At 45.1% G+C, this 14985-nt stretch overlaps 1 protein-coding gene across 1 annotated transcript in view; it reads left to right on the forward strand.

Annotated features, from left to right (window-relative positions):
• ADA2 (adenosine deaminase 2) overlaps window positions 1-10000 on the forward strand; it is a 131127-nt gene extending 121127 nt beyond the window's left edge. The window contains 4 exon segments of the mRNA XM_030215327.1: window positions 493-650; window positions 7905-7996; window positions 7998-8105; window positions 9156-10000. Coding sequence (XP_030071187.1) covers window positions 493-650; window positions 7905-7996; window positions 7998-8105; window positions 9156-9267 — 470 coding nt within the window. The 3' untranslated portion in view covers window positions 9268-10000.
• Window positions 10001-14985: the final 4985 nt, after the last annotated feature.

The following is a 14985-nucleotide window of genomic DNA, read 5'->3' on the forward strand; positions in this document are numbered from 1 at the left end:
AGGGTACTGAAAGGAGGGATTTGTCCTGAGAGCGGAGGTTACGGGTAGGAATGTAAGGGGAGATGAGGGTTGAGAGGTAAGGAGGGGCTGCAGATCGAGTGCATTTGTAGGTTAGTAGCAGAAGCTTGAACCTCATTTCTCCTTAGGCCACAGGAGGCAGCTCTGTGGGTCTCAGTGAGTGCTGATCACCTCCAATATTGAGAAAAGTCCTTCATTGTGTTGAGGGGAGGGATAATTTGTATTGTGTTTGGCACCTCCAATCGTTTTGAAATGTTGATGCCTATGATTTAAGCCAGCCGCTGTGTTGATTGAAAGTTGACCTCTATATGTTTGCCATTCTCCTTAGAAGTACAAGATAGATATTGTATGGAAAGTCATGTTTTCTTTTACAAAGACCATTTAAAATGTATGTCCATGCTTGCACCAGTGTCTCCTTTGCCATAAGAAGACCTCTTTCTCTCTCTCATGCACACACTCTCTCTTTTTCCTTAGACTGGGGGGGCACAGAGGTGGATGAAAATGTGTTGGATGCCCTGCTGTTAAACACCAGCCGAATTGGGCATGGGTATGCCATCGTTAAACACCCATTAGCCAGGGAATTGTCCCGGAAGATGAATGTCCCTTTGGAAATCTGTCCCATTTCTAATCAGGTAGGGCCTGAGAGGGTAATTTTCAAGGGAATTCCTTGGGTAAAACAGCGCTTTTCTTGTGGGACTTGAGCTTTTATAGAATAAAACATACACCATGGGATAGTGCATGCATAAAATGGTATTTATAAAAACAACCCCTGCATAAAAGTACACTGGATGACTGGTACACCTGTATTAACGTGACCTGGGTTGTAGGCATGTTAAGAAGTAGGGTTTGGGCAGAGCACAGGCATTATGGCAATTTGTGCACATGCTTTGTGCTTCTGATCAGCCAAAAATGTCCACAGCTTCACTTTTGTCATAATTTTATGAAGGATTTGTGCTTTTGAGGGGAAGTTATCAAAGTGGGCTACTGTTATAATGTGTTACTATACCATTAGCTTGTGCTGTTTTAGCACAGGGTCCATTTTAGGTAATGAGACCTAGATACTAATAACTGGGGTTAACTGTAACATAGCCTGTTTTAATGGTAGCCTGCATCAATAACCCTTTATTTTATAAAGACACTTTGTAGGTATTATATTTCTTTATAAAATAGGCTACAAATAGGCACCTTCTTGCCCTTTCTGCTAGGTTACAAGGTTACCCTCATATTGCCGTGCCGTTTCCTCAGGGTATGGTTAGGGTGGAATTTGAATTTTCAAAGGTTTGCACAAAAGAGGTAATTTTATGAAGCATTTTCAGCATGTAAATTGTGTTTTATAAGCAGAAAGTGGCTCTTGCAAAATTACGTGGGGGTCTACACGCATACAAAGTAGGAGGACGATGCATATAGGCATTTCTAGGGCATAGTAGATCTGCAACTGTATGTACATATATTTTAAAATATGCATAGAGTATGTGCACATATTTACATTTTCCTTTGTGCAGTATAGTGGTTGGTTCTGGATACCCATTTTTGAAAAAGATCAAAGACACTTGTGTTGCCTTTTCCCAACTTTGACACAGGCACCCTATTACAGTATTAGGGGTCCTTTTACTAAGCTGTGCCAACAAGTACTACTACTACTTATTTCTATAGCGCTACAAGGCATACGCAGCGCTGTACACCATACACAAAAAAGACAGTCCCCTGCTCAAAGAGCTTACAATCTAGATAAGACAGGTAAACAGACAGAACAATAAGGGTAAGGGAATAAGAGGTGAGGAAAGTAGCCTTAGCACACCCTTACGTGGGTCTTTTCCAAGTGCCATGACCAGAAAATGGCTGATTTTCCATTTTCCAATTTAATGGCCATGTGCTAATGTTGCCATTAGCGCATGACCATTAACAAAATTAGAATGTGAGCCCTTACCTATTTTGTAGGTGTTAAAGGGCTCATGCGTAAATCCTATGCTAATCAGTTAGTGTGTGGTAATATAGCTGAGCTGGTAGTGGGAGGCGGGGCTGGAGGTTGGGAGGCGGGGATAGTGCGGGGCAGACTTATACGGTCTGTGCCAGAGCCGGTGGTGGAGGCGGGGATAGTGCTGGGCAGACTTATACAGTCTGTGCCAGAGCCGGTGGTTGGGAGGCGGGGATAGTGCTGGGCAGACTTATACGGTCTGTGCCCTAAAGAGCATAGGTACAAATCAAAGTAGGGTATGCACAAAAAGTAGCACACATGAGTTGTCTTGTTGGGCAGACTGGATGAACCGTGCAGGTCTTTTTCTGCCGTCATCTACTATGTTACTATGTATGTGTCCACCCTCTGCCCCCAGACATGCCTCCTCACTGAAAAAATACTTTTTATTTTTAAGCACACTGGTATTGCATGGACATGTCAAAAACACCAGGGGATGCTTCGGTACGCTCTATGGCATGCCATTTTAAGCTGCACTAAGCACACTTTAGTGCTTACCGCAGCTTGGTAAAAAGGCTCCTTAGTCCTTTAGTTTACCACTTTTCTTATCAGTTGGTAATATATAGCCTCAGCTATGAAAAGCTTACATCAGCAATAAAGACCTATTTGTTGGATTAGCTTTGGTTTACTCTTTGTTGCATCCTCACCCCTGATTGCACAGTGGCATAGCCAGCCAATTTTGGGTGGGCCTGAGCCCAAAAAAGGGGGTGGGTAGAAAATTTTCTCTGCCCTGACCTAACCCCTACCTCAAAATATAAATACTTTAGCTAATGAGGATCCTCAAGTTCTGTCAGCTGAAGACTTCCTCCGAAGGTGGCCAGAACTCCCTTTTACCAAGCCTGGCAGGTAGCAGCCACATCCTAACCCACCAATTCCAGCACCCCATGCATGCTTAGTTTGTTGGTGGCTCGAGTATGCTGTTGCCGACTGCAGAGCTTGGTAGTAAGGGAGTTCTGGCCATCTTTGGAGGAGGTCCTTACTGGAGATGCTGGTGTTAGACCTGCTTGGGCCCAGGTCAGAAAATAAAGGAGGGCCCCCCTCCCCGATTCCCTCTCCTCCGATTTCCCCACCTGTCATTACTATCACACCCTCACCAAGACCAGATGCACAAAGGTCCCAGTAAAGAATCGCTGCTTTGCGATCGGCCTCAATTGCATACAATAGGGGGGAAGTCAGTCGGCCAGCTGAGCATGTGCAGAACAACCAGTAGTGCAGCAGTTTCTATCTCTGGCCCCAGCTTGGATTATCTCACTCCATTTAGGCCTGCTGTGACATCAGGAGCTGCCTTTCCCCAGGACAAACAGGACCAGCTACTACTACTACTTATCATTTCTAAAGCGCTACTAGACGTACACAGCGCTGTACACTTGAACATGATCTCTCTCTCTCTCTCTCATTTCTTTTGTTTTTTTTTTCCTGTCCACTAGCTCAGTGGCAACAGTTTCTAGTTTCACCTTTCACTCTCACTGAGCACCTCCTGCTTTAGAAGCTGCTTCTCAGTTAATTACCCTGGGTTCCCACATGCTGTGCTCTATCTTAACCAGGCTCTGCTTTAAAAAAGCTCCCAGCTCATCAGCACTCTGCAGTCTATAGGTTACTAGCCATTAAGCCCATAACAACGGGCGAGTTTTTTGTTGTCCTTTGGCCTCCCCCCGTCCCACCAACCCTGCTCTCTTCCCTGCCCTCCCCCCATGTCCAGCAACCCCCCTCTCCTCCCTCCCATCTGCTCCATCCACCCGTGTCCATCAACTGTTCTCTCCCCTACCCTCCATCCTCGGGCTCCCATCCATGTCCACCCATCTCCTAGTGTACCGCGATTGTGACCTCCTCTGCCCTGCTGCCCCCTCCGCCGCATTTCCCCCCCCCCCCCCACCGCCGCCACCTTTGACCCCCCCCCCGGCGTCGCCCCCCTCTTTCTGCCATCATGTCCTCCTTCAGCTGCTTTCGTTACCTCCCGTGATTCCTCCTGTCGTGTCGTCAGTTCTCCATCGCTGCATCCGTTTCCTCAGTTCCACCCCCTCCTTCCCTCCCTGCTCCTCCTCCTCCAATTTCCACGCCCATGTCCAAGCCCTCCTCCCTATTGGGCTGTACTGCTGGTGGAGGCGGGGCTTGGACTTCTGCACTTTCAACGTTCGGTCTCTACTGCGCATTTTCAGGTGAGTCGGTCACTTTTCATTTATATGTTTGATTCTAAAGCCACAACATACTCTTCCTCTGCCCTTCAATTAAGGAAGTTTCCAGGGTTTAAATTGTTTTTCTCACTTTTAACTTTGCCAGCTCCTCTGGCTGTTTGTGGCTTACCTTACAGGCCAAAGTGCACACTCTTCTTGTTATGATTCTGCTGGATAGGCAGGGGAAGGTTTGGGACTCACTCCTGATTGGCTTGTCAGGGGCTGAGCCAGCAGACGTCAGAAGCTTGATCCATTTAAGCCTGCCTTTCCCTTGCAATCATTGCTTTGGCCTTGATTGCCTTGCTGAAGCCAGCCTGTGTTTGGGGCTTGTGTTATGTGGGAGTTTAGCCTTTCTCCTTGTGCTTGCTGTTTGTGTGTGTGTTGGGTATTCCCAGCATGAGCCTGATTGCCTCACTTCCCCCACCTGGTTTGCTTCTCCTGCTGTAACGTTGTGCTGTGTGGGGGTAAGCTGTTGCCTTGAATCATTTCAGTTTATTTGTTCAGCTTTCTCTCCCTCCGTGTTCCCTTGCTTGTGCTGAGCTGCTGCTCTGCTCCCTGTGGTTCTGCCTTCCCTTGTCCTTGTATTTTGCTCCTGTTGTTTGTTCAGTTCTCTTTTGTTTGCTGTAGCTGTCTCCTGTGTGTGTGGAGAGCAGCGTTCCTGTTCTGGTCTGTGTGTGTCAAGGCAGCTTCCTCTGTTTGTTTACTCCCCCCTTATCTTGTCTGCAGAGTGCTCTGCCCTGTTCTTTCCCTTTAGCAGTTCCTTTTTTCTCTTCGGGGTTGCGGGTCCAGTTTCTGTATTCCTTAGGTAGTTCTCCCTTTTCCTTTGTGTGCTGAAAGTACAGCATTGTTCCATGTGTGCTGTGTTGTTTCAGCCTAGAGTATATTCCTATTGTTGGTTTCCTTTTCCCTGAGTGCTGTGCTGTTTAAACCTAGTGTTTCTTTCTGGGGCTTCCTGTATTCTTGTTCGCCTGTGGCACAGCTTTGTTTTCCCTTAGAGGCTTTTGCCTCTCACCCTTTCTCTGTGGCTTTACCCTGCATTGTGTGTGGTGCAGTTCCGTGTGAAACCCTTGTTTATTCTTTCCCCCTTCCCAGAGTGTGAGTCGGTTCCTGGTCAGCCGTGAGGCCTGCTTGCTTGGTCTCTGTGTGAGTGGGTTCCCGATAGAGCATTCAGGCAGGCCTCACAGCCTATCTTCCCCTTTCTTGTGGTGCCTGTTGGTTATTGTGAGTGTGCGGGGGTTTGGTGGCTGGGTGGTGCATAGGGCCTGTTCGGTCTACCCTAGGCCTTGGCCTAAATTCTATACTAGGCCTTGGCCTGGGCTCAAGGACTCACATCTGGAATAACACTTCTTTCTTCTGACCACCTTCAGACCAGAGTTTTCTCTCTGCTGCTCTGGCTAAATTCCCAGCCCTAGCCACTCCCAGCCCTACAATTGCCAAACAGAAAAAAGAAAAACCCTGCTGTCCAGCACTAACTAAACTTCTTCAGGTCCCTCTTTTAGGGCAAACCTAATCTCCTTGCCCTAAACAAAAACCCTATACTGCTGTACTGGGGGCCCAAGCCCTAGAGATATATGGATTGTCCTTTTTGACAGAAAAGCATTTATCTCACCGCCAAACCATAATGTAGTAACTTGGCTTGCGGCTGCTGCAGGACCTCAGATGTGACAGACTCTCACAAGGTTGCAGATAAAAGTCAAAATATTTGTATTTATTTACATGGAGAATAATCAGCCTTGTTTTCTCACTGAATTGGTACGTCTCTCAAACACAGTCCCAATTCCAATAGCCTGCCCCTGGCTTGGCTACACTCTTTAATATGCAATAGCTTCCTTTATCATAACCATAGTTCCAATAGCCAAGGGATAATTAGCCTACCTTGGCAGTCTTCAGTTACCACACTGGTGATCACAAAACACTGGAATTCCTGGAGACATAGAGGCAGATGCACTAAAGCTAAATGAGCCTTTAATGACTCTCCAACGAGGAAAAATTTGATCCGTTGCATGCATCAAAGGGCTTTTACCGAGGAAGCCAGCAGCTAACGAAAATGGAATGGAGATGAGCAATTAGTGTGAAAACCCCATTGAAACGACATGCACTAACCTTTTCCGATTGCCTTTACGCAGGAAAAAGGCAGGAAATCTAACGAGAGGTCTGGACCACTCGTTAGGAAAGCTCTGTGCCAGGAAAAATCATTAAGTGAAAAAAATAAACAAACATTGGAGCCAATCCCAGCGCATTAGCAGAGCTAAAAGCGCTGTGATTGGTCCAAAGGACGTCAGAAAACACATAAATAAATAAAAATAAAAAAGGAATCGGAGGGGGCAGGGGCGCTCATCAGGAGCGTCCTGTACTGACGGCCTTGCCCCCCCCCCCCCCGCTGCTCCCCACTTGACGTCGCTCCCCCCACCCCGAAAAAGCAAATTCAAGCAGCCCCTGCCCCCCTCCCTTCCTCACTACTCTCTCACCTCAGCTCCGCCTCCCGACATCCTCCGTCCTGTGCCCCGCCCCTTTTGGGGTCGTCGCCGCCATTCCCCTCCTCCATCGGGCCCCCCTCCCTCTTACCGGGCCCGTGCAGCGCCTCTCTCCTCTGTCCGAAGGCGCTGCACGGGCAAGAAGAAAGCTGATGCCTGCCTTCGCCCAGCTTCGATGGCGCGTCTTTCTCCTGCTGGGCCCGCCCCTGTCTGACGTCGGTAACCTACGTAGGTTACTGACGTCAGACAGGGGCGGGCGCAGCAGGAGAAAGACGCGCCATCGAAGCTGGGCGAAGGCAGGCATCAGCTTTCTTCTTGCCCGTGCAGCGCCTTCGGACAGAGGAGAGAGGGTGCTGCACGGGCCCGGTAAGAGGGAGGGGGCCCGATGGAGGAGGGGAATGGCGGCGACGACCCCAAAGGGGGCGGGCACAGGACGGGAGGATGTCGGGAGGCGGAGCTGAGGTGAGAGAGTAGTGAGGAAGGGAGGGGGGCAGGGGCTGCTTGAATTTTGCTTTTTCGGGGTGGGGGGAGCGGCGGAAAGTGGGGAGCAGCGGGGGGGGGGGGGGCAAGGCCGTCCTGTACAGGACGCTCCTGATGAGCGCCCTTGCCCCCTCCCGACCCTTTTTTTTTATTTTTGTTTTGATTTGGGAGCCATGTGCTTGTGATTTGACTGTGTTTGACTGTTTGTGGCATGCGCAGAGCAGCTACATAACGCTTGGCTGCTCTGCGCATGATTTGGGGGCCGATTAACGATGTGTATTGTGATTTCTTTGATACATTGTACGTTTCAATACCGATCTCAGCATGTGTGACTTTTTTTTTTGGTGCATTTTTCGTTATTTTAAAATCGTTAGGGACTTTAACGATTTAGATTTTTTTACGTTTGGTTGCTGCATCTGCCTCATAGACTTAAGCCTTCTTATCACACACCAATGCAAGGGTTTCTCTGCTCCTGGGTATTTAACTACCTCCTGGCCTGAGCCCCAACCCTCTGACTCAGCCTCCTGTTGTGTCAGGTTAGCGCCACCTGTCATAAAATGGCTAAACTGCAACCTCAGTAAGGGAGTGTTTCTTAGGGACACTTGCCGCTATGCCACTCGCTCCCTTACACTCTAATGTATTTATTGTCTTGGTATTTTCCCCCCAGACTTTCAAGCTTATATTATTCTTCTGCAAAAATGCTTGTTAATGACTCCTCCTTGCCAGCAATGTTTTCAGAAAGGTAAAAATAAAAAATTTGAATTAAGCAAAGAATATTCTATTCTTTAGGTCCTAATGATGGTGTCAGATCTGCAAAACCATCCAGCGTCTGTTCTTATGGCTGATGGCCACCCCATTGTGATAAGTTCTGATGATCCATCATTTTTGGAGCAAGGGCATCTCATATGACTTCTATGAGGTTTTTATGGGTATTGGAGGAATGAAGACTGATTTGAAGACTTTAAAAGAACTGGCTTTAAACTCAATAAGGTAAAAGCAGTTATCAATCCTTCCCCACCCTCAACACACACACAGTCATGGAAAGGCATTGTTTCCAGTCATGTATCCACAAGTCCAAAAATTCCTTTTATTTTACACTCAAGAAAATTTTGCCTTTAGCTTTTTTATACAGTTTAGTTCTTTTGGTCAGCTGTCATAATTGGTCTCCATAGTACTTATCACGAAAAAATGAATGCAGTACTTCCTTTCTCCTTTGGAAGAAAGGTAGGAGAGATGTGAAAGAGACATTTAAAATCCCTCAATGATATAAATGCATTGGAGGCAGGCCTCTTTCAGTTGAAAGGAAGCTCTGGAACAAGGGGTCATACGATGAAGGTGAAAGGGGATGGAGTGACTCAGAAATAATCAAGGGAAATATTTATGTACAGAAAGGATGGCGGATGCATAGAACACTCTCCCAGTGGAGGCGGTGGAGATGAGAACAGTATCTGAACTCAGGAAAGCATGGGACAGGCAGGCACAGAGGTTCTCTGATGGAGAAAATAGGATTGTAGCGCTTTATAGTTGGTGTAGATGGGCAGACTGGATAAACTCTATGGCTTTTATCTGCTTTAGTTATCTCTGTTTCTTTAATTTCTGCAGCATGAGCATTTCAAGCCAGTGGCGTTCCGAGGGGCGCTGACACCCGGGGCGGATCGCCGATGCGCCCCGCTGGGGGGGTGCCGCACGCCGGTCAGCGTCATTGGTTTCCATGCTCCCTCTGCCCCGGAACAGGTTACTTCCTGTTCCGGGGCACAGGGAGCATGGAAACCGACGCTGACCGGCACGCGGCACCCCCCCAGGGGCGTGCACCCTGGGTGGACCGCCCCCCCCCCTTGGTACGCCACTGTTTCAAGCTCATTACTCAAGTTTGAATTGCCCATCTAGTAATATGGGTTATCAACTGAATATGGAAGCCAGACTATTTTTTTCTGTCCTTTTTACCTCTTACGTCTAATTCCTGCTCTTTTTGGTGTTCTCTAGAGAATGATGGATTATGATTTAAAGCTAAGACTGACCAATTTCCTGTCCTGTCTGTAGTTACAGTGCCTTATCTCCAGAGATGAAAGCAAAAGCAACAGATATCTGGATGAAAAAATGGAGTAACTTTGTAGAAGACTTTGAAAGTGCTTTTTCTAAGTACTACCTCTAGCAGAAGCAAACTTCAACTGGAGTGCCTATTACTACCTGTTCATGTGTCCACACGTTCATAAACAAACATTCCATTCTGTCTCTTACATGTTGATCTTTTAACATTGTAGAGAGAGATGATGATGATGATGATGGGTTGCCAAGACAGAAAGGAGGTTGTGTGATATAATTTGCTATGCAGTTGGCCTACCAAATTAAATCTGTGGTTCATGCTATGATGATAGAAAATGTAAGTTAAATTGTAAAATGTTTCTGCAGTTTGAATAGTTGGAACCTGACTGACAAGGAGAGAGACACAATAAGCCTTCCTAAAAAAAGAAAGGGCCTGTTGGAAAGATTAGAAAATGCTCAAGGAACTGTCAGGGAAGCAATAACCTACAGTAGGTGCTGTTGAGCATACCTGGGAATTTCTGAGTTCATCCTAACATTCATAGGGAAAAGAACAGACTTTCTTTTTTCCCTTCCTCCATTCCGCTGCTCCTGCCATCCCACCAAGGCCAACCGCAACAGCTGCTGTCCCTCCCACTTGTTCAGCTTTGGTTGGCTCCTCCTCCTCCTCCTCCTCATATGTGCTAACATGTTACCTCCATCTCCTTCTTCCAGCCTGAGCAGGCCTATATAATGCCATGTGCTTCTCCTCCAGACTTGGTGTGAGCCAATTCAACACTGCTATCGTCTGACTCGCACAAGGATTATTGGGTTCTTTTACCAAGCTGTGGTAAAAGGGGGCCTGCACTGGCATTAGCAGCATGCTGAGGCCACCTTTGGCCCCCTTTATACTGCAGTGGGTAAAAGCTGTTTAAAAAAAAAATAGCCGTGCCGGGGGGGGGGGGGGGGGGGGGGGGGGGGGGGGACACTTACCACACCCATTAAGGTGGCAGTAAGGGCTCCCGCGCTAACCACCAGGTAAACACTGGCGCTACAAAAAAAAATATTTTGTAGCGCCGGAAGTAGCACGCGCTAGGGGTGAGAGCCGGTGGTAGTTCCAGATTATCAAGCAGTAAGCATTGGACTTACTGCCGCTTTGTAAAAGACCCCCTATTTGACACAGACACCTCCTTATGGCCCACATGGACCATCACAAACCAACCTCTTCCCCCTTTCAGCTCACGTAGGCCAATGTGAAGCTGACCATCTTCTGGCCTGTACCAGCACTCAAAGATTTCCACTGATTTTCTGCAGACCTGGCAAGTCATAAAATCCCAGTGTGTCCAGAGAGGCGATTTAAATATGATCTCAGCTAGGTTAGGAGTGGATAAACATATCCTGCTATAGTATGTGCAGCCAGTGCCACTCATCACACCTAGTGTTCTAAGCATATTCTACAACAACGAGGGTAACTTAATTGGTTTAACAAGCTAATCTATACCAACTAGAAAAAATCCCAAGGGAGAGAGAACAATAATAAACTACTGAAAAAAAGTCAATACCAAATAATTGTAGAAGTCTGGTAATGTAAACAGAGAACTCCACACATAATCATCACAAAGTGTGATGAATAATCAAAATACATTTTATAATTTTTGGGAGAGTTCACCTCCCCCTCTTTTTCTCCATCTAGTGAACTCTGGTGATGTAATATGTTTATAGAGAACTTTATTTAGTTTTTGTTTTTACCTATTTTGGGTTTTCGCACTATGTAATCACAGTTGTATTTGATAGTTCTGTTTGGAGAATATATAGAGCTTTCAAGTGAGCTGCTTTCCAGCGGCCTGACTCACTGAAGTTGTGCTCGGCTTCAGGTGCAGCCTATACTGAACTGTCCTTGAACTCTCGCAAAAATTATAAAATGTATTTTGATTATTCATTACACTTGTGATGATTATGTGTGGAGTTCTCTGTTTACATTTCCAGACTTCTACAATTGTTTGGGATTGACTTTTTTTCAGTACTTAAAATGCTAATCAGCATTAATAACAGCACTTATCAAGCAATAATGAGTACTAATTGGCAATAATTTGAATTTACATGCATAACTTGCTAAGTGTATTCTGTAACACAGAGTGCCTAAAATCTAAGGCGCGCAGCCAAAAAGGGGCATGGTTATGAGCGGGGAAATGGGTGTTCCAAGATTTACGTGCACTGTTATAGAACATGGCTATCTGTGCCTAAATCTATGCACCTGTATTTATGCCACATTTTCCTTGGTGTAAATGGATGGGCGTAGTTCTAGGCACTGAGATATCACCTAGTATTAAATCCAAAGAAAATAACTTCTTGGATAACAGGCCTTGGGCCCATTCCATCTTTAATACCTGTCTTGTTTGGTAAACAAGTTCCGACAGTGAAGTCATTTAGATACTTAGGTATTATTATTGATTCTTCCTTGTCTTTCAACGAGCAAATATCTGATGTAACAAGGAAATCTTTTTATCAAATGCGTAAGTTACGTTCAATTAGAAACTCCTTAAATAAATCATCATTATGCATACTAACTCACGCATATATTACATCATGTCTAGACTACTGTAACACAGTTTATGCGGGTCTATCAAAACTTAATCTAAAACGTCTACAGGCGATTCAAAATACAGCAGCTCATATTATCTGCAGAGCTTCAAAATATGATAGAATCACTCCACTGCTATATCATTTGCACTGGCTTCCAATAGAGTCTAGGATAAAATTTAAAATTTTAGCATTGACACATAAAGCCTTTTATGTATCTAGCCCTTTATATTTGTTTAATCTTATTATACCCTATATGCCATCTCGGACTCTTCGATCATTGACAGAAAATAGATTGGTAATTCCACCACCATATAAAGCTAGATGGGAATGTACTCGACACTCTGCATTTTTCTTTCTGGCTCCAACACTTTGCAACTGTCTTCCTAAAGAACTTAGGCTTGAGGAGTCTTACACTCATTTTTGTAAAATTCTTAAAACGCATCTTTTTCAAGAATCTTTTGGAGATACTGCTTAGAAGTAAACTGGATGGTAAAAAAAAAGGGGGGGGGGATTAATGCCCCTTACTGTTATTGATATATTATGAATGTTTTTATTAATTGTATATTTAGTTTGACGGTTTTGTTGTGCTTTTCTATTACAAATGGATTTCTAATTTTGTGTGTTTTTAACCATTTTAATGTTTATTTGATTGTAAACCGTTTGATTTATTCTGTAATAAAAACGGTCTAGTAAATAAATGATAACGATGAACGATAAGTGTATTCTATATACCGTGCCTAAACCTAGGAATGACTTATAGAATACACGACACAAATTTGTTCCACGCAGATTTGTCAGGAACAATGTCAGGTTCTCAGGTTCAGAGCCCGCGGGGCCGGGCTCTGGAGCAAACGTGTGCCCTTGGGCTGCTGACGAGGAGCAACAGCAGGCAAGCAAACCCACCAACCAACGCTGGCAAGCAGGCACCGGCAGGGACTGCAGGCACCGCCCAGTGAGTCGGAACACACGGACTGCAATCCCCCGGACTGGAGGACACAGGACTGGAACACACGCGGACCGGAACACACTGGACTAGAGCGCACCAGACGGGAACACACAGCGGACCGGAACACACTGGACTGGTCCGTACAGCTTCACCTGCACTTGGCCACTACCCCCCCCCCCCCCCAAGGGTTGAGTCCTTGGGTTTGAGTGGCCGGCAGGACTTACCGATACCGGATGACACAGGGACCAGGACTGGAAACAGAAGAGACAGTAGTGCTCCAAGGAACTGGACTAACCAGGGCACTCCTAGGCTTACACTAACAAAAGGACTTCCTAAGCCCTATACTAACAAGCTAAACACAAAACTAACAAGCTTCCTAAGCACTACTCTAGCAAGCTAGATACAAAACTAACAAGGTGCTTCCTAAGCCCTACTCTAGCAAGCTAGACACAAAACTAACAGGTGCTTCCAAAACCAAGAGGGAAAAGCAGGAAAGCTAAACACACAGACAACCAGTGCACCTGCACTAACACTAACCTGGACCTTAGCAAAAGCACGCAGGGAAACTAGACACAAGTCAGAAGTGCACACTGCACCACCCTACCTAAAGCAAACACCACCGTTGCAAAGGCACTGAAGGAAAGAACACCACTTCCTTATCAAGGCCCTCCCAGATGATGTCACACTCCCTAGACCAGGCAACAGCACACTGACCCAGAGAGGCCCAACCCACATCAATGCAGCACTGTGAAGCACTTGAAGCCAGTACAAACCCAAAGAGAGGTAGAGCTAACTCAGTCCACACACACAGCTGTAGTAAAGTGAAACAATTAGAGTCATGCTGCTGGAAGCTGCCAGCACACAGAGAGAGCCAGCTCAGAAAGGACAGACAAAAGAAACAGAAGCCAGCTAAGCTGACCACCAGGAAAAAGGTAAGTTTGAGAGGGGTTACGACCACAATCATAACAAACAATATATAGAATCTGGCCCTTAGCTCTTTTTTTCTGGTGCTGATTTTTTAGGTACCATTTATAGATTTAGTCCGTAATGTAAATTTAATGCCAATTAGCTTCAATCATTATTGATAATTGGTTTATGCTAATTGGCAACTAATTTGTGAATTAATTTATGCATGTAACGATAGGTATTCTATAACCTGCATGCAAAGCATAAACTTGTGTGCACAAGATTATAGAATGAGGACTAACACTAGCTGCCATATTTTGAATCAGCTTTAAATGGGACAATAATTTCTTCACAATTCCTGAATATAAAACATTACAGTAGTCCAAATGAGAAAAAAAAAAGATGAACTACCTTCTGCATATCATCTATAGAAAAATAGAATGAATCTGATGTATAAAAATGTAGCTTAATAAAATAAGTAATATGATGGATCTGAGATTCATGAAACAACAAAAAAAAAAAAGGAAAAAGGACTTCATGGAACCGTGAGATGCAAAAAAAAAAAAAAAAAAGGGAGTGAGGACAATCCAAGAGGATAACAAAGAGTCTTTTTATTGAAAATACTAAAAAGCAACCCAAGTATTTTTTTAGTATTTTCAATAAAAAGACTTCTTTGTAATCCTCCTTAGATTGTCCTCAACTCCCTTTTTTTTGCGTCTTTTTTGGATCTGAGATTCACCATTCAGAGCCAAATCTAATAATACTTCCAAACTTTGAGCAGTTTTTTGTAAAGATATTTGTTATAGTATAGAAGTATTTCTCCCACTCACCTATAGTATAGAAGTCTTCTCCTGCATTCAATTAAATGAGTGGGCAACCAGCTAAAGAGAAATTTTGAGAAATCACTTAGTACATAAGTATTGCCATACTGGGAAAGACCAAAGGTCCATCAAGCCCAGCACCCTGTTTCCAACAGTGGCCAATCCAGGTCACAAATACCTGGCAAGATCCCAAAAACGTACAAAACATTTTATACTGCTTATCCCAGAATAGTGGATTTTCCCCAAGTCCATTTAATAATGGTCTATGGACTTTTCCTTTAGGAAGCCGTCCAAACCTTTTTAAAATTCTGCTAAGCTAACCGCCTTTACCACATTCTCTGGCAACGAATTCCAGAGTTTAATTACACGTTGAGTGAAGAAAAATTTTCTCCGATTTGTTTTAAATTTACTGCATTGCAACTTCATTGCATGCTCCCTAGTCCTAGTATTTTTGGAAAGCGTAAACAGACACTTCACATCTACCCGTTGAACTCCACTCATTATTTTATAGACCTCTATCACATCTCCCCTCAGCCGCCTTTTCTCCAAGTTGAAGAGCCCTAGCCACTTTAGTCTTTCCTCATAGGTAAGTCGT

This window comes from Microcaecilia unicolor, chromosome 9 (assembly GCF_901765095.1).
Source record: "Microcaecilia unicolor chromosome 9, aMicUni1.1, whole genome shotgun sequence".
Classification (NCBI taxonomy): domain Eukaryota; kingdom Metazoa; phylum Chordata; class Amphibia; order Gymnophiona; family Siphonopidae; genus Microcaecilia; species Microcaecilia unicolor.